Genomic DNA, 20,767 nt, shown 5'->3' on the forward strand with positions numbered 1-20,767 from the left:
TTAACTTCCTGGGACAACAAGTGAAGTCACTGAGTTCCTGAAACAGCCCCTAGTGAGTAAGCCCCGTAGACTTCACACCTGAAGTAAACATGCTTACAGCCAGGTACAAAAAAACACTTTGAGTTAGCTAATTCCCACATTCATGACGAATGTATGGTAGTAAACTATAATATTATAATCCACCGGTTTAAGTTGCATTGTGTCATGCATACTTAAAAGCTTGGCAGTCCAGCCATGCTTCATCCCTTTGTCTGTTTTTGGACTGTTCAGGAGTTACGTGGAGTCAGGCCAAGATGGCCACAGCCAGAGCCACCACACTGAGCTTCAAATCTGCTCTTCTGGAAACCTATAAGTGACGTCACTGTAGCTTTATCTTTTATTCCAGTCACCGGTTCGTCAACACAGTCAACAAGCTAATAGATCTTGAGCTGCTTCAAGCTAAAATGATACATTTAGGCAGATACACAGAGGATACTGGATAATCAATGTGCTTCTAAACACTTTGTACTAACAATCTACAGCGACGCTATCGCTGGGCTCGAAGTTTTAGCTCAAGTGTGTGCTATAAACCCAAACCTCAGTGCACAGAGCAGTTTCAGCAGAGCCGAGTATGTGATTGAGAGAAACAAGTTGCAGTGCTTAGTCAGGGTGCCGCTGAGCCTCTGTGGCCTCAGTTTTGGCATTAGCTCTGGAACATTGAGATGGAAGATGGGATTAGCCGGGTTCTCAGGGTAGATTAGAACAACAATAATTCCCAAATTCTCTCACAATGTGACTCACAGGAGAGGGTGCTTATTTTTTTTTTTTCATTCAGCCAGGTCAAGGTCAGTGAAGAGAAAAGATGTAGCAGACAGAAAGGGAGGGCATTGATGAGGGTGTGGATCTCTCGGGTGTGGTGTGTTTAATCCACATTGTGTGATGGCTTTTTCATATTGGAGTGATTACATAGTGAATATATATTAGATAAGACCTATACACGGGATTTGAAACATCTTAAAGTAACTATTTTTCTCTTCATGTATGCAGGGATTCACAATTTCCTGAAAGAACTACGAAAAAATAAAGCTTTTGCCAAAATTACTTTTTACCCTGTAAAATCCAGAGATGTGTGTGCCTTGGCCCACATACCTCAAAGGCCATCACCATCTTCACCAAATCTGGCACAGATGAGTCAAGGTGCCTCTGAACATCACAACCTGCCTCACCTTTTTCTTTGTCAGTTCCCCTCTAGCTTGTCAAAGCTAGGTGAAGCAGTACAAAGCGAAGTCAAACATCCAGGTAGCAGTGAAACAATGGCATAGACAAAGTCTGCCAGCATAATGCTGCAGGGGCAATAGAAACAAAAACACTGTGCCATTTAAGGGCACATATATGGTATATAGTGTACTGCACATCCATTTTGAGCAAGTATGAAAGATCGTGCAAGAAAAGCAAATCCAAGTTTATTTGCTCCAACCACATTCTTCCACTGCCAGAGCACTGGGCTATGGAACAAAAGCAAAGGATTAGCAGTTTTCCACTGCTACCTTTATGCTAAACAGAACTGTTTTTCAGGCCCTGAGAGAGTTCCCTCGTTAAAATGGTGCTTAAATAATCAGTTTAAATTGGCAGAGAGCAAAATATTAGTCGTAACAATAAGGCAGGCAATGGATGATGACTGAAATATATAAAGGTTGTAAAGGAAAGGAAGCAAGATTTTAACTGATTGAAGATTTAAAGACTTTCAACAGCCGATCCAGCTGACTCCTTAAGGTATTGCCAGCCAGGAGGGCGAGATGGAGCTGGAAGCCGTCCAGACTGATAGAAACTGGCTTTTCACCAATGCTAACCTGGCGCCTCATCAGTTTCATTACTAAACATGGGATTTGAAAGACTCAGTGGGGTTCTGACTTTTGGCATTTAAACGGACTGAATGCGAACATGCGCTGAGGCCTTTAACATGGCAGAGAGAAAGTTCTGAGTCAATTAGCTGGACTATTCCAAACGAGCACAGACAGAAGTTGGGAATGAGAGACATTTCTCTGCGGTATTCGCGCAGTGTGCCTGACAAGCCAACAACTTGGAGAGGGATTTTGGCTCCCACCGCTCTCTGTGTAACTTTTTTTTTTTTATCAGATATAATTGGACCTTGAGGGTTGTTCATCTTAATTCCTTTTTATTCCCACCGCTAGCTCAAATCTTTTTGACAGTAATGCAATTCATGGCAAATGCAACTGAAGCTTGAATTCAGCTGAGGTTTTTGCGAGGCTGTGTTACCTGATTGGTAAAAGAGAGGACCAAGTGTTGGTCAGCGAGACGACCGCAACTCAGCAACGTTTGACAATTCATTAAGTACACCTAACCGCATTTTATCCACTCCAGAATCCGTGTAATAAATCATTTTGCTGAGACTGTGCAGTCATAGTGGGGACTGCATTTTGATGTGCTTCAATGGGCTGCATTATACCGAATTAAGCCCAGAGAAAATATAATGAATCAGCTGCAGCTCCAGATCTTTCATCCAATCTTCACAGTAGAGTTTTAAACAGGGATCTGGCTGCAGTCCAGAGTTCATGTCCTGGCCTTGAAAACGTCAATGGAATGCCAGTAAAAGGTCACCAGTAAAGCTGTGTCATCTCTCTAGATGTGCCATTAACCATTAGCTCCATCAAGAAGTGAAGTGTAGCTTCTTAGAATGAACAGCATGGCCTATCTAAGATAGGACTACGTCAAGAGCCAAAGTCTGGAGTGCAAAGTCCAGCAGAGATGTAATACACGGAAAACAGAATAGTGAAGTGAGACATCTTGTTTTCAAAGAAAACAGTGTCAACACCCAATATGTAGGACTAAAATAGAGGCATTCTTCCCAACAGGTCATCAGATTTTACACCTGGACTGCATTTGTACTTGTGATGGACTCACGGTCTCACTTGACAGGATGTCTGAATGAATGACTTCAGCCCATCATTATCGCCTCTTCCCTCTCATTCATTGACTCAGACACAAAGCATTTGCATTTGGGGAACAGAGCGCTACGCTGCAGGGCCTTGTCATCGCTAAGGGTGAACAGACCAAGTGGGTTTGTCATAGATTGTCACTGTTTTCTCTCTGCGGAGAATGAAATGTCCTGGTTACTTGCCCGTGAGACGCCTGATTTGAAATGACCTACTGATCATCTGGGCAGGGCGTTTTTTGACTGTGAGGACAAAGGTACGCTATGATCAAGCTGACAAAACATTAACAAGATGAGCTCACGTCACTGACAAATTAATTTTTACTCTGCGTCAAGCAAATTTTTCCATCCTCAGCGCTGTACAACTATCTTTAGATTAGATCAATAGTCAGGTCTCATTGGGATACACAGGAATAGATAAAAATCACTGTTCTTCTTGGACACACTTGACTTCCCTCGTCTACTTGGATTTCTTCACCTCTTCTTCGCTTCACTTCCCTCCTTCCTGCCTGCTCTCTCTTTCTCCTGCATGACTGAGTTTTGGACAGTAAACACCAATGATTCAGGCCTTTCTGGGTAAAGTTGGTGTTTAAACTGCACTGACTGATTAACACAATCACCTGATCTTCACCCAGGACCATAAATAGGCCATAAATAACTAGCAAATAGTGCTATATAGCAGCTTAGGTAACATTTCCATTTACTATGTGTTGTCTTGTCAGACCTCCAGTCGTTGGATGTCCTTTAATATGGAGTTCCAGTATGGCTTTAGTTTACAAAATACCACTGTGATTATTTTGTACAGTAAAAAGGATGTGGTTTAAAGGTTTAAATACTTGGAACCTGCCAAGACATGTTAGAACAAAGAAAGAAGAACCTCTGCACCTCTCCACACGCTAAAGAAGTGCACTGACAAACAGTTCCTGGGAGTGAGGGATTTAAGATATTTTCAACCCCTTCGCAGCACATTGCTTCAATCTGAGACCAAATGAGTACTTTCTTGGAGTCATAACTCAGTCAGATCAGAACACACGACCTAGACGCTTCTATTTTTAGATTCAACTCTGTCATTATCTTAAATGTCAGTTGTGGATAATCGTCCATTAAATCCACATAGAAAAGCACAGAAAAAGACTTTCTTTACAAGCAAAAAATCATCGCATTTGAATGTTTTCATCAAAGTGATCCACTGATAGCTGCCTGGACATCCACAAATAGGAACAGCTTACAGCCATGTCGCCATACTTTTGACAGTGTCAGTGTGCAGCGTGTAAGTTTTACCTCCTCGGCTGCAATGTTATACTTTCTGTTTGCATCGCACCAAACTCCCAAGTTGGACAGTAATTCTGAAACATACAGCACGACTACTCCCCAAACTGAGCTATGATTAAAAAGGGAGTACAAAATCTCCATGTTGCACAATTGGCTTGTTTTTTTCTTACAAATATTACAAATGATGCGATTTATGGGAATGTTGTCTTGGTTTTAACTGAGGGTGTGACCACTGTGTGAAAACCTACATTTACTGTTAAATTACAGTAATCCTGGAGAGGATTTTCTTTCAGACACAGATTGTTTTATTCTATGCGTTATATCTACATATGAATATTGTTTGAATGTTGCTTGAGCGATGTTATAATACGAGAAGGAACCATGACTAAACCCAGCCAGGATAATGTCCGCTGAGGGCTGTGAAGCGTCACCGAGCCTATGGACTTTAGCAAAATAGTGGAATTGCGTGACAGGGCAAATAACATATAAGGACAACCGGCAGTCAGCAGAAGTTCATGTTCTCTCTATTTTGATTAAGTCTTGATTAAGAACAGTACGGGCTTGATGTAAGAGATTAGTGGATAGGCTGCGGTTGCATTGTACAGCTCGGTGTGCGCTTGGTTGTGTGAGGAGGGTATCTAGCAGAGCTGGTGTGTTTATAGGACAGTACAGGACGTCCTTATCGGGAGGATTTATATGCCTTTGATTTCTGTTCATGCTCAGGCTCTGGGGCAGATGCCCTGACCTCATCTTCTATCTTCTAATAAAACTGTCCTCTCAGCTCTTATCATCCTCTCTCTTTCGCTGTTGTTCCCTCTGTTTATATCTCTCCCCACAGCTCTCCCCAATCCCTCATTTCCCCCCACTTCATCCGTTAAGCCATGTTTACTCTTTTTAATGTTTTATATACCTGTATGTAGTATACACACCGCCGTCCTCATCCGTCCTCCTACTTACTGTAAACCTCTCTGCCTCCATACCAACACTATCCCTGCATGGAAAAAAGTGCACTGTCATAAATTTAATATACTGGTTTCATAATATAATCAGCACCGTATTCATCTTTAGCTCTGATAGACTCATCAAAGGTAGCAGAGGGGTGAAGGCTTTGCAGAGCGCCGGGTCAAGGCTAAGCTAAGCTACCTGCATTTTAATGGGGCTGCTGCTTTGCAAGCATAGAGAAAAAGAATGCTGTGATGGATTTTTAATGAGCGGAAAGAGGAGGTGGAAGTGGGCGATGTGTCAGAGAGGATTTTTTAATTTTTTTTTTAGGAAAGGGAATAACTCCTAAGTGTAAGTGGGTTTGGTAAGTGTCCTTACATTAAACCGGAGTTCATGTTTTATTTATCTTTGACCTCGCACGGGTTAGGGAAAACTTTAATTTCAGTTCGGAAGTGGCTCCCAAATGAGACAGCATTTCACAGCCAAATGCTGATTAACAGTTTCAAAAGCCTCCTCTCCCAATGAGAGAAGCCGTCCTGAGCGGGATTACAGTTTAACTTTCAACAATACGGGCGGAATAATATACTTCCACATTACAAGAACGCAAAAAGTGAGGAGTAAAGATTGATGTGTCAGACCATGACAAATGTCCCAAAAGCTTTCACTCCTGTCTCTGCAGTCTTGAGAGTAATCTGACACTGTTGTCATCTGGCATTTTATTCATCTCCACCCCCATATAAATGTGACAGCCGCCCCTTAGCGTCACTGCCCCGGTTTCTTAAGTCCGAGTCTGAGCGAGTTTGACGTCGGCGACTGATAGCAATTCACTTTGATGAGGTGATAAATTTCAGCGTGAAGCTCTGCTCATTACTTGAGTCAGGCCTTTGGGTAGCCTCCTCAGGAACAGAGCAATGCGTGTTTGGCAAGCGGGGTAAATGTTTCTATTGCTGCTCTGTTTGCTGAACAAGCGTCACGCTCTGCCAGGGTTTGGCAAACCAACCTTTTGTGACCGGAGTTGTGAAGTGTTTGGACAGAGTGTTCAAAGACAGAGTATGCAGAGAAAAGCACAGGACACGATGTTTGCAAGCTACTGCAAGGCATTGCCACACTTTACATACCGGAGAGAGTATACAGGCGCCTATCAGGCATAACATTATGACTATCATTGCAGCTGCAGTTGCAAATCTTTGCTCAAAGTTTTGCTCAAGGTTAGTGAAAGTCTTTAGTCTTGAAACTAATTAGGCAAAACATTATCTAATACCTAATACCTAATATTGTGTAGGTCTCCCTTGTGCCTCCAAAGTAGTTGTGACTCATCAGAGAATGGACATGGGCCTTCTGAGGGCGTCCTGTGGTGTCTGGAAACTGAATGTTGTTAGTGGAGGTCTTTGGGTAGTATGGGTTGAGGGGAGGGGCCACAGATACTTGATCAGTTTGGATCTAGTGAATGTGGAAGCCAGGTCAACACCTTGTGCTGTTTTTTTTTTTTGTGTGTGTGTGTCAAGCTGCTGCCATCAAGGAGTGTCATTTCTATGTCATTGCCTGGTCTGGTTTAGGTGGGTGCCAGGTCCGAAAGTTTCCCAGATGAACATTGTATTGTCTATGTCATTTACTTCTCCTGCCAGTGGTCATAGTGTTGTGGCCAATCGGTGTATTTAACGATCTAACAGTAGGTTTCGGTGCTTGTCAATCTTTTATTAAACCTCTTTACTACATGAGCAGCAACTGTACGTCAACCTTGTACACTTTGTACTGACTTCACACACATGCACACACTGACACTCTAAAAACTAGATATGACTCACCCCCGAGCTCCCTCCTCTTTAACCCCCCCAGCCTGATCTCACCTCACTCCAACACCTATTAATTCTACACACACACACACACACACACACACATCAGTTATCTCCACAGAGACAGATCAGCGAGGCTACTGACAGATCTATTGGTTTTGAGGGCAAGAGGTGGAATTGATGGATAGCAAGCCAGACAGAGGGGCTCGCAAGTAAATCTCAAAATGAAACTAAGTGGGGAAAAAAGTGGAGAGAAGAGAATGGGGTGATGGACAACAATGTGCCGCCGTTTTATATCCTCGCACACTGAAATTCAAACAAAGGGAGCGTGGTTTCAGTGGAACTGGGACGGTGATGACTCATTCTTTCCCATGAGGCTGGAGAACCACACAGGCGAGGAACCCACTGATGGCTGTAATGATTGATAAGCAGTAGGATGGCTATTGTGATTGCCATTGTATAATCAAGGACAACCTGCATCAGCATGAGCAAGCCGGTGCGTGTGTGCGTTTTGCCGAGGCATTTGTTAAAAGTAGCACTTCCTTTCATGCAGTGGTACTCAATTTTCTTTTGTTTCATTTTTAATCCAGCGTTCGTTAATTTCAGTAACACCCGCCTATGGTGAACAGCAACGAGGGGAACTTTGAAACGCGCCTTAGCATTTCTGTTACATAACGAAACTCGTGATGGGAGATTAAAGGGAGAACACAGATGAAATGCAACAATGCTAAGAGCCCTATTAACACCTAATTCGACTCCTTTCAATCAGCGCTAATGTGCAAACAGAGGGAGGTCTGTCATATGAGTCAAGTAACGTTGCCGAGTGTGCTAATGGATGCATTTCCACCTCCAGGCCAGAGGGGGAGATCTGTGGTGAGGGGACAGCAGGTGAGTGGGTGGCTTCTCCCTTTCTTTGGCACACATTACGGAATAAGTCACGTTCTCCACATTAACTCTTCATTTATCCTTCCAAATTTATTTAAACATATGTGTGTGTATCAGTGCAAGAACAAGATGGTTCAGGTGGACTTAAAAGAAATAAAGAGATGTTTCCATTTTATTACATTTTGGGTCTTTTAGAGAATGTATCTGTATTGCAGGAACTGAGTGCAGCTCTGGGTCAGCATTTTCTGGGTCTCTTTTAGCTCCTAGTCCAGGGTTGGTACTTTCCAAGCGTAACAGAAACTATAAGTGTGCAGGGATTGGTCGAGCCGATGAATGCAGCACAGGCTACGGGCATTTAAAAAAATAAAATAAATAAAGGGTCAGCGTGTAAACAACAACCACTAACATTAGCTTGAATCAGTGGAAGAAAAACAAGGAATCAGTCAGCAAATGCGGAAATTAAGTTATAAATCCATGCCTCTAACATGCACCTGACTATGTAGGTGCGTCTAACCTCTCCTCACCCATTTGGCTCAGTTCTCAAACCCCTCCCCCCAAACCGCCTCTGTTCTTTCTTCTCTTGTCCAACCTCATTGCAGGAACCTGAGGGACACTAAGCAGAAGCTTCCAGATATATGCCCCCACCCTGAAACTCTCTTCCTGGGTTCTTCCATCTGAACATCAGCTGACCACCACCGGTCTCTACATCTTCCTTCATCCCATCCCCTCGACCCCTCTTATTCCATCTATCTTTCCCTCCCTTTAAAGAAGTTTATTTGGTCAAAATATACTTATTTGTACATAGTGGGATGTGCTCTTGTTAATGAAAGAACAACAGCCTGAAGATATGTCGTTTGTGAGTAGTTACCCTCAAGGAGTCCACAGACATGCTTCTTTACCTTGCAGCCTTTGCTCTTCTCATGGCCGCTGGTCTGTCCACTGGCCGGGCAAGGCGAGCACGGCTCCTGGTGGTAATACTGGCAGCCCTGCAGACCCGCATAGTGGCAGCAGCCGTAAGGTGAGGGGAAGTGCGTGTACCACAGATCCTCGGCCAGCGGACACTTGGGGCAAGGGTAGAGGCCTTTCCCCTGGGCTTTCTCCACGCTCACCTTGGGGTTCCTCATCCACCGTCGCACCTGCGCAAAAAAGAGGCGACACTTCTTCAGAGGGAACCCACCGGTTTGATCTTCTCCTCTGCCTCGCGATTGTTTGAAAGTACCCGCACAGGTGCCCCGCAAACGAACACACTCACACAGGCGCTGTCACCACCGCCAGCTGCATCATTTGATCAGAGACAGAGGAGTTTGTCATGTTATCGCTGATTGCATGTCAGCTCAAGTGGCACACACTCACACAGGAAGGCACTTCAGAGAGGCACAGATTGCATTGCCTTACGAGGGGGGACACTCAGAATGAGATATTTGCATTGCATACACACCTGCTGAGTCCTGACAAGAAGCACCGCCTTGATGGCGCTTTCAAGTATGCTCAACAACAACAACAACAAAAAGTCTGCATGAGTCAGCAATACTTCACAGAAAGTTGGGAAACACTGGATCCACATGCGATTGCTACAGCTGATTACATTCTTCTACCCTGTTGTCACCAACAGATTCTCGCATCGCGCAGCTATATGGTGTCAAGAATAGTCCTGTGTCACTAACAGGGACAAGTCTGTTCATGCAAGCATATTTCACACTATCTCCACAGCGCTGCTGCAGTGCCTTTCTGGAAACAAGATTTTCCAGGAAGGCAAAGTCATCATTAACTGAAAAAAAAAAAATAGTGTGTGCTTTTTTAAATGAACGCGACCCGGAAAGAAAAAAGATGCGCCAAAGAGGAAACACACACGGGAGACAGAAGGAGAATTGACAGTGAGAGGGAAGTGTCAACATGCGCACGGGAGGCCGTGCGAAAGCCCGTCCTGCTGCGTGAGTTGAACACTTAGCAAACACACACCGCAGGGCTGCAGGCCGTGTGACCGAGCAGCACAAAGTCCAGGCAGCTGCGCCACACACACACACACACACTGACATCGAATGCCTAAGTCGAAGGGTAGCCAGACAGCGTGTCAAGGCATGTTGTGTCTAAAAGAAAACAGACTTGGAAAAACACTGCAGCAGGTCAACACGAAAAACAAGCCAGCCAGTGTAGGATTGGCACATGAGCCGCACCTTATAACACAGCGCAAGCTTTTTTTCCCACAGAATTGATCATACTTGCAGCTGATACTACATCCGTTCGTATCTGTTCAAATGTACGATCCCAGAAAACATACACAGAGCCATCGATTTTACATTCAGGTTCCACCATTTCCCTTCCTAATTTGTATGATACAGAGCTCCGTCTGGGCTCATTATGTGATTAGGCTTATTTAGACGCCAATAGAAAGACAAACCCTGAACAGGCAGCGAGCATTAATTCTGATTTGGAGCTGATGCATATAAATTTATATGTATGGGGACGGCAAAACACATAACAAGATAGATAGATAGATAGATAGATAGATAGATAGATAGATAGATAGATAGATAGATAGATAGATAGATAGATAGATAGATAGATAGATAGATAGATTCAACATGGGAGCCTTCCTGCAGCAGACTGCCTGTGGGAGTACATGTGTGTTAGTGCGGGGGAGTTAACACAACGCAATCTGCCCATATACACCAGGCGAGTCATCAGTGATCCACACCATACTGTACACCATCTGAGGCCAACACACACACACACACATTTCGGAAAACCCATATTGTGAAGAAAAGAACAAAAAAAAACTACGACATATTGGAAAAATCTGTAAAACTATCCAGCGATCTGAAGGACTGAGCTAATATTTATAACCGTTCATTGATTGTTGGCAGTTCGTCGTCCTGTTGAACATGCTCGCTGCCCGAGGCTTCCAATGTGGCAACTTAACTAACCTGTGCAATAAAATCTTAACCTAATATTGGAGGGGTAGAAAAAAAAAAAAAAACGTGTTCTGTTGTTGCACTCCCAGAGCCATACTGAGATTATTGAGTGAATTTATCAAATGCAAATCTTTTCCCTCCTTGGAAAAACACTACAGCAGGTCAGCACGAAAAACAAGCTCCAAATGTAGGATTGGCACATGAGCCCCACCCTCAATACAACGCAAGCTTCTTGAATACAGAATTGATCACGCTTGCAGCGAATGCTACATCCGTTCAGACGTTTTTTTCTCCCTGGTTACGTTAATCATTTCCTTCCTGTTATGGCCCGCAGTCTCCATGTGATTTCTTTTGATCTGCAAATTATTCAGATTTAAGGAAGCAGAAATGAAGTTGTTTATCAAGCGTGGCGTGTTTTAGCCCGATCACAGCTTTTACCGAAGCTCACCGGCCTGATAAACCTCCAGTCATGTGAAGTAATTTTTGCAGCAGTTCACTTTTTAGTTTATCAGCACTCCAACATCTATTATTTTCCTTGTGAGGTCTGTTTAGTGCTGCAACGGTGGGTCGTTTTACCCATTGGTTTTTCTGCCACATAATTTTCTCATCATAAATGAATCTGTTGGTCTATAAAGGTCAGAAAACAGGGAAAAGAACTTCTCCCTAAAACATCCTAAATCAACTGAGATTTTTTTAATAGTATTTAATCACCAGCAATATGCAACAGTTTGCAGGTATGTTGGTAAAAGGTTTCTGTCTCGCTGTTACCTGAAAAAAGACTGACCAATAAGAAATGAGACAGAAGACTCACTTGTATTTTCTCTTTCTGGCCTTTCTGGATTTAATTTTCAGGAACAATTTGCAGTGGAAAGGGAAGAATCAAGCCAAACTTCGAAATCACATGACAACTTTTACTTGGAATATAATCTAATTTTATTGCTTTAAAGACAATTGTGAAGATTTAAGGACTTGAATACATGTCTCTGTGATCTTTAAAGCATTGCTGGAGATGAATTTTGTTTTGTGTTTAAACCATAGAACCCTAGATCCTGATATTTGGTGCAGCTGCCAGTCAGGCTTCTACTAAAACCTCTTTAAAACGTTTCTGCTTCACTTCATTCGTCTTGGCGCAGTTAACACAGTATCTTTCGTATCTTAGAAGGGTTACCTTTGCGGTACACATTTTTCTGCAGGAGTCTGAAAAAGAGGCTTAGACTGTGAGGCACAGGTCTTCAACAGGGGGTCCACACAATCTTTGGTTATATATATATTTTAATTTTCACCACAAATTTAATTGTACTTAAATATACATTAACATGAATCCAACATTCTTTAGTATCTCTCCATCAGTTTGGGGGTGCTTGGCCTGGAAAACATTGCAGACCTCAAAGTGTGATCTCATTCAGCCACATCTGAATGAGATCACACATCTACTGCTGATGATAGTAGTAAAATAGCAGTTTGAATGAAAATACAGGGATTAAAGGAACATTAAGAAGAAATTCAAGATCTGCAATTGTGCAGGTCTGGGATATTCCACTGACTAGTTGTAGAAGTCTGTAACACTTGATTTATTTTCCTCTATTAAAGCTGTGAAGACATCCCAAATAGAAAGGAACCCTCCAAAGTACAGCTTTGTTACACAATAAGTCCCCGAACTGCACTTTTAGAATAGTCTGCACCCGCACCCATTACGCCAACACACCAGCCAAAGAAAAAAAACTGAATGCAAACCCTTAACGTCACATGGGAAATTAACCTTGTGACGGTGCTGCATCTTTATGCAGGATATGCTGAGCAGAGCTTAACTATAGGACCTTATCTGCTGCACAATGCACACTTGTGGGCTCTTTAATGCAACAGTGTTTTTGTTTTTGTGCACACAAGCGAGGATACACACACACACAGGCTCTAAACACAAATACAAAAAGGGATTCTTGCGAGACTCAACACAATGACATCATCTCTGGTGCGAACGCACAAAGACAGAGGGAACGCTCGGGCTGTGACACCTCCGACGTACCCCTCACTCTGGTCGTGTGGGTGCATGTGCGCCCCCATCCCAAAATGTGTGTGTGTGTGTGTGTCACCCAAACTCACCTTTCTCTTGACAAACTGGAAGGCAGAGCACTTCTTAAAGGAGAAGGCAGTCTTCTCTCCCCCTCCTCCTCCGCTTCCCCCGCCGCCGCCTCCTACTCCTCCTCCTCCTCCTCCTCCTCCCCCGTTCACCAGCTTCATGGCCGACAACGGCACTCCGCTTGCCTCCGTAGATCCCAGGATGACGGAGAGACTGGCAGGGAGCGGACAAGAGACCGAGTTATGTGAGGGCGCGAGGGACAGGTCTGCGGCTGGTGCAGAGCCGAGTGCGGGACGTGAAAATGGGAGAGATGCTCCTGCGCTGTGAGGGAGAGGTGGCAGGAGGAGGATGCGGGAGGAGAGTGAGAGCCAGAGGAGGTGGAGGAGGCAGATGGACCGGAATGTTGGGGAGGAGAGAGGAGGGATGCTGAGATGAGAATTATCAGAAACGCCAGTGTGTCAGGACAGAGATAAAGAAAGGGCTGAAGTAAGAGATGGGGAGAAAGGGATGGAGGGAGGAGGATCCCGGCTCCTGTTGCTGCGAGGATCAAACAGCTTTGTTTACAGGCGCAGGAGTCGGATCTCACTGAAGTGTCGGATGTGTGTGAAGTTTATGCATGTATGCGAGCGTGTCTAGGTGCGCAGTGTGTTCGTGTATCTCTCTTGTGTGTGGATGTACGAACACATGCCTCCATGCACCCGTACCTTTATTCTGTTGCGCTGGCTGGTTCCACTGATCTCCCCACTGCCTGGTTCTATCCTCCAAAGTCCCGGGTCAGATGCACCAAGAAGTCCCGCTCCTCAGTTACAGGTGTTCCTCCGTCGGTCTCTGTGAACTAAGCCCACATTCCCAGAAACGGGAGGCAGAGAAGAGAGGGGAGAGATGTTGCTGTTGTTGTTCAGTAAAAGCATGTCACGTTAGTGATTAGTGAGTGTGAGTCCTCAGCGCTGCAATTGTCTGAGGTGCACTGTGGGTAAACGTACTGAAGAAGATTCGGGAAGTGAGTGTGTGAGAGCATGATGTTTGTGTGATGTGTCCAGCTGCAGTCCTCTGGCTCACACCGGTGCTACTTTATCAATGAAAAGCTCTGCAGTGAGATGCCGTCTCCCCCCCCGCCTGCCTTTCTCTCTTTCTTTCCCTCTCTCCCAACCTCCCTCACTGCTCCTCATCTCCACTCCGCCCTCCCCCTTTTTTCATCCGCTCACTCATTTTTTCTGCTGCAGTCAGTCGGCTGGTGGTGGCTCCTCCCCTTGCCCTCTCCCTCCCTCCCTCCCTCCTTCGGTTTGCCTCATCTCATCACTCTCATGTTTTTCTTCATTTTTTTTTTTATCTGAATTATCTGAAATTGTTCCTGTGAGGATTGAAGAAGACAGTGGCACCAAAAATATGCATGAAAGCTTACACTTGTCTGCCCTTGCCTCTGCAGATTAATTTCCTGACGTGACACCCTTGTACATTTAAGCTGGGATAAATCTTTGATCAATTTAAAAAATAATAATAATAAAAAAAATGTTATGGGTTGGTTTTATTTCTTTAAAAATGAATGTTAAAATAAATAAAATAAAGTATATTTAGGGGAAGTGGGGCTCAGCCAAATCCCCAGTGCTTGCCATTAACACCGGAGCTCCACAGGGATGTGTGCCGAGCTCCCTCCTCTTCGCTCTATACACCAACGACTGTATAAGCCCCTCGCCCACTACGACTTATCTCAAATATTCGGACGACACGGCTATCCTCGCACTTCTTTCTGACACTACCTCCATTGTGGATTATCACAACACGGTCACACATTTATCAGTTATTACATTACCTAAGAAATAACAAACAGCCCATCACTATCGACAACCAGAAAACTGAATCAGTGGCTGTTTCAAATAACCCTGGACAATAAACTCAGCTTTGATCACCACGTCACAGAAAGTATGTATCTGCCATCCATGTCCACCCTTTTCTATGTCTAATGTCATAAGTCAGTGTTGATCTGAACACTTTCTTGTTTCACCCAAACTCTTTACAACCCTTTTACATATAATATTTAGATTTTACTCTTGCAGATAAATGTTTTATGTATGAGATGATTTCTTATGCTGGCTTGTTTTTTATGTATCAGTTGGAAGTTGATGTTCTCTGACTTTATTTCACACATAAGGAAATTAGTTCATACTGACCTTCATCTACCGCATCTAACAAACGCAAATGGCTCCGAGGCATTTCTAGCAGCTAATGTCAAAGTGTGACTTGAATTATGAATGAGCATAAATCCAAGGCTTTGTTTTATTTTCGCTGGAACAAACTTTTTACATCTGATCAGATCTTGTTTGGCATGAGTCGCCGTTATTGTGATTGTTGCAGTAAAAGCCTGTCAACATACGGACTTTATAAGTGTTGCTACTGCTGAAGTTCTATAGTTTGATTTAGTTGAGTTAGCTTTTTAAAGATGTTGTGTCACATTTAATTATATTTTGTCATATTCTTAACAGGCAGAGAGTCTGAATACTGAATATGAAGCTCAAGCCTACTCATGATTTGATTTATTTGTGAACAGGAGGTCAACAGAACAGTAACAGCCACCGTTTCTTGTACTGATGAAAACAGACGCAATTAGAAAGCAAAAGTTAGGAATCTGAGATTTAGCTGGGGACAAACAACACCTACACATTCTGTGTGAATTAAGGTGCTTTCCTTAATAACACTGTGCTGCATATGTGGTAAGCATTTGGCGGAAATGGAACTCTGATTACGCAGCAAGCGAGTCACTTTGCCCTCAGCTCCGTATTGAGACTGATATAGTCCTTCCAGGGGAAACAATGACTGTGCAGAATTCACTGTAATCAGGAGCAGTCAGGGGCCCAATCAACAGTGACTCAGAGGTAATGACACACATCAGTGATTGGTGAAATCTGCTGTGAAGCTAGATGCACAAAACTTATTTTTTCTCCAGAAGATAACAGTGTATTTGTTTTTCTCTGTTAACGAGTCAGTACGTTAGCATGCACACAAATATTCTATTATTCTGAACATGAACATCACAGAGGTCTCCAAAAGGCATTTTAAAAAATGCAACTGGACTTGTAAAGTTTCTTGAAGCTTCTTCAGTTCTAAGGGTCTAGTGGGAAGCTGAGGATTGAACAGGAAACTCTGTGTAAGAGCCCATCAGAAAGTTGCTCGACTTGTCTCTGTAAGAACCAGAAACTGGTGCAGTAAAATTTTCTTTGACGACCGACAAACTGAAGAAGCTACTCAGACGAGTGGCAAATCGTCTTCTCAAAACTGTACAAGTCCAGTTCCCTTTTTTTTTTTTAAAAAAACACCTTTTGGATTACCATGACCTGGATGACTGAGACTGGATGACGTCACACAGGTCTGTTAAAATGGATTTTCCGTCATACGGCAATTTTTCCAATACCTTCAGATTAAGACTGACATATGTTGACATCAGTCATCATCATCATGACCAAACATTGAGAAAGTGTGTCTCATCTGGAATTATTACAAGGGTTTGCGACATTGACCTATTGCCTGTTAACAGTCAGCCCTGTGTGGAGCACAGAACAGTCAACAAGGCTAGGATAAAGACACCCATTAGAAAACTTCACATCCAAGTGCGCCACCATTGGAAATTCTTGAAGGAAATCCTGCCGCATGCGGACAGAATAGTAGTACAAAATTCACTTTTTGTAGCCATGTAAACAGCTTAGTAGGACTATTATTCCAAAATCTAGAACACTCTATGTGCATGTAAACACAATGAGTGTAATAGAGGCTTAAGGATCAGGTAGGTAGGGAGGAGGTCAGGGTGGATGGATGTGTTGACAAAACATTTGTTTATTTCTGGAGTAGACTGCTATTCATTGAAAAATTTCCAATTCCACGACCTCACGGGTTTGTTATAATAATAATAACCATGAAATCTAAACATAAAATGTTTTGCGGCGAAATGTAACCACAACTTTAGCAGTTATTTTTAGGTTATTCTGTTTAGGTACACTAACAGAATGACGTCTGTACACATAAGTCAGAGGATTTAAATAGCACAAGAGTTATAAAAGTTTTTTTTTTTTTTTCTTTTAACTTCTAAGAGCATTTTTAATACTCGCCCCACTGCTTCTAGTCAACAGAATAAAGGAAGAAAAAGACTATTTTGTTTTGATTCTCAACATTTAAGCACCAGCGGTTTGCTTCACTGGATCCAGTCAGGGGAGTAAAGACTAAAACCTAGTTTGCCAAAATATCTCCTGAAAGAGCTGCAAGGGCTCCAGGGTGCTGTTACATGGTCTAACAGCGGCAACGTTCTTACGTAACCGCAACAGATTCTCAGTCAAATATATAGCTCTGTAGCGCATAAATAATTCTGTGATCTCCCAAAAGATTCGGCGCAGCTCTTGTGAATTCAAATGCAGCCGATGAATAATTAACAACAAGGTTTCTTAAATGGTTCAGAGAATTGCCAAAATGATTGCAAACTCAATAAATTATGAATCTTCCCCAAAGTGAGGCAGTAAAGCATCCTATGTAATAATATGGAAATGTGACAACCGCGTAATACTGTGTGTCAGTGTTGGCTTTCAAATGCATTTCCATCCTCATTATTTACCCATAATCAGACATGTGAGACCAGGAACTTTCAACACAAAGCCAAGTGAGGCTGTTTTAAGCCCATGTGATGGGAAGGGATGATATACACTTACTGTGGCGGACTGCTAATGAGGTCCTCTGGGCACGTGTTTTGATAGTATATGAACAAGGCCTGGTTAAAAAAAAAAAGAAAGAAAATAAATAATAAAAAAAATCTCTGTTAATCCTTTTTAGCCTTTTAGAGAGAAAAAGCACCGCAGCTTGACTGAACTTCTGGAAGAAACCATAACTAGAACATTTTTGTACTCTGAGTCAACTTTTCATCAATTGGAAATTGATTTTTATTCTGTTCACACTTGCTCTACATTCATGCAGCAAAGAGGTATTTATACATCTATAGTCATTTTAGCAGGATGCGCTTATTCAGCAGTTTAATTTGGAGACAAATGATGAGCATGTGTTTCTTTCCCTTTCTCTGTTTTGCGCCTTTGCCCTCTGACCTGTCGCCACTGCGTCAAGCATAATTGATTTTTCCACTTCCTCCTCAGCTCTGCTTATCTGCTCGGATAGGCAGGTTCAAGGTCTGCTGCCGTGCCAAGCGCAATTCTTCACTGTGCAGCGGCGGACTGACCACTGGTGAGCTCATCCCCGGGAACCGAGCCCAAACCGCACGACCCTGACTGCATGCATCTCGTTCTCCGAAACACTCTCGGCCCCCTTATCCCAGTCCCCCGCTTTAAAGAAGCCGCTCTTGACTCCGAGTCACTTTCATAAATTAACCATGTTCCTGCTCTGCTCCCGCAGGCTGAGCATCTGTGGGGAAAAGTGCTTCGCTTTCGCAGCAACTTCCCTCCCACGCTGAAAATAGTAACCCCGGCTTTGCGCATATGTTGTGATGATGGAGTGCCCAGTTTGTTCTGATGTAAAAAACCAGTGACTCCCTGGGTGAAAAAAAATATGCATCCAAAAAATATGTATCCGTCTTTATGTGTCAGTAGTGTCTGCCCATGAGATTGTTAGCATAGATGCGAAGCAGCGGCGTTTGTTCAACGTGAATTATCTCAGGAAACAAAGGTGATGGAATAACAGAGGATTATTAAGCAGGGCGTATGTCGACGGGGTGAATGTGTTCATGTGTGTTCATGTGTGATGGTATGTAAGCAAATGCAGATCTTTGAGAGCGTAAAAAGCAAACAACATTTATTCACTTTGACTAATTAACAGGGTGATGAAGAGTATTTTTGGTGCGTGCGCATCACTCTCTGATTCTTATTAGTTGTAGTTCACCTCAAGGTTTTCCCAGGGCCTGAAGTCAAGCTCACTGAATCTATCACTGCCTAATGAGCACCACACACACCACCACGTGCATGCTGTCGGTGCCAGCATGTGTATGTATGTGTGTGTGTGTGTGAGATGCGTGGGAAGGGGAGTTGTGAGGATGTAGTGGGGTTGCGTACATGCCCTCATGTGCCAGTGATTCTGTGCTCCCGCGTTAGTGTGTTGTTTGTCCGTGCAGGTGTGTGAGTGTGTGTGTGTGCGCGGCGGTGTGAGTGGGAGGAAGTGCAGCCAGGAAACTCCCAGTGGGACTGACATCACCGCAGTGCTGAGCAAAGAAGACACAGGGAAACAACCGGGGGGAGAGGAGAGAACCAATTACAGCGGGCCCCATCGCTAAGCTCGGTCAGCTAAAACGTTAGCAGCAACTGCGACGCTGGCCCCGAATTCTTGACGTACTTTCCGTAGCGTTTTGTTCCTTCTTTTTTTTTTTTTTTTGCATCAGTACTTGCTTACGGGGGCATGGTGTCTAGTCACGTGACCTGGACTGGTGCTTTTCTCATTGTCAGCAAGTCCCATGTAAATGTTAATAAGCTGATCTGACTAACAACTACCTCCTGCAGAACTAAGGCCTTAATGCTCTGAGCCACACACCTCCGCTAATACTAATAACTAGGGTGATCAGACGCCCTCTGCTTCCTGGACGTGTCCTCTTTTTGGAACAAAAAAACTCAAACTTTAAAACAATTTCAAACTTTGCGTTGCATTTCGTTGCACTATTTCGATTTATTCATGTGCTTTTTGCTAAATACTACCAGGTGTTTTGTGAGCTGTTTGTGTTTTTCAGGCCTGCTGAGACTGTTTGAGCAAATACCTGGAAACAGGTGAATTCGTACCACACCTCCGAGCTTCTTTTAAAGTTCAGAATGTTCTGCCGTGTGTTACGCCACACCTAACAATTAGTCTGATTTATAACGCAAGTGACACTTACTTCCTCGCCTACCGGCTCTCTATGAAAGAAAAAGAACCCGGTGCGGGCACTTGCAGGCTTATCTGGCTTTGTCCTGAGCGCGTTGTAGATTTTGAGGCACATTAATGTAAGACCAAGGCGTTGGTGACACTGAGATGCAAGGCGAAAGTTACGTTGGTCATCGCTCGACTCCTTTGTACACTTATATAACTCTACATGAAGAAAGGAGAACAGTGTGTGTGTGTGTGTGTGTGTGTGGCTTTGATTACAGATGGTTTGGCCTCTGCAAGGAATGAGCAGTATCACATTATATGCAATTTAGTTTCAGTGTACTTAGCGAAGGAGGGGCCGTGAGTTGCAGCTGCTGTTTTTATTTTGTGTTCTCCCTCCACATGTTTTATTTTCTTCATTCTTTTATTGCTCTGCGGTATTTGACTTTGGTTCTCCATATTCTGGGTTATTGCAATCTTCTGTGTAAGTGGGGGACTTCGTGTAGGCTCCTTGCTCTAATTAAGTATTCATTTATTTGTCTACTGCAAATAACAAGGAAGTCTGCTCTAATGGGGTTTCTTTCTTGTGAGGTAACAGGATGGCTGGGCTGTTCTGTACCAGCAGGTGGTTGCTCTCTGGGTCGGGGGTCTTTTTTTTTCTTTTTTGTTAGTTTGTCTAATGCATGCTATATTTGCTGTGTTGTTCCTTTGATCCAAGAGCAGGATTTAAGTTGCTACGCTGCTTTTTTGGTCTTGAAGCACGAGTGTAAACATCTGTGTGTGTCTTCGACGTGGTGGTGGTGGTGCTGGTGGTTGTGGTGGTAGTGGTGAAGCAGCCTGCTCCCTTCAACACCCTCCTCACGTGAGCTTCCCGGGAGCCCTCTCCTTCACTGGAGAGCAATGAAGTCGTAAACAAAGGGCTGCATTTCTGCTACTTCCAAGTCACGTGGAGGTTAACAAGAAAAGTCCGTACTCTGTAGTCCGGTAGTCCGTATGCTTATGCACTACAACACAACATATAATTGTTGTACATGCTGCAAGTTTAGATGGAAATTCAGAACAAACATTCGATCGAATGATAAAATGAGCTCCTGGTCAGCTGGATGCATGATTATGTAAACTGTCGCTCACTGTGTCATTCCAG

At 43.5% G+C, this 20,767-nt stretch overlaps 1 protein-coding gene across 1 annotated transcript in view; it reads right to left on the minus strand.

Moving 5' to 3' along the window:
• Positions 1-13,909, minus strand: part of sgk1 (serum/glucocorticoid regulated kinase 1) — a 34,347-nt gene extending 20,438 nt beyond the window's left edge. Inside the window, exons 1-3 of the mRNA XM_047573657.1 lie at positions 13,518-13,909; positions 12,837-13,026; positions 8,724-8,960 (exon numbers count right to left, since the gene is read on the minus strand). Of these exons, the coding sequence (XP_047429613.1) occupies positions 8,724-8,960; positions 12,837-12,974 (375 nt within the window). The 5' untranslated portion in view covers positions 12,975-13,026; positions 13,518-13,909. The remainder of the gene's footprint in view (positions 1-8,723; positions 8,961-12,836; positions 13,027-13,517) is intronic.
• Between the last annotated feature and the right edge of the window lie 6,858 nt (positions 13,910-20,767).

This window comes from Mugil cephalus, chromosome 21, assembly GCF_022458985.1.
Source record: "Mugil cephalus isolate CIBA_MC_2020 chromosome 21, CIBA_Mcephalus_1.1, whole genome shotgun sequence".
Taxonomy (NCBI): domain Eukaryota; kingdom Metazoa; phylum Chordata; class Actinopteri; order Mugiliformes; family Mugilidae; genus Mugil; species Mugil cephalus.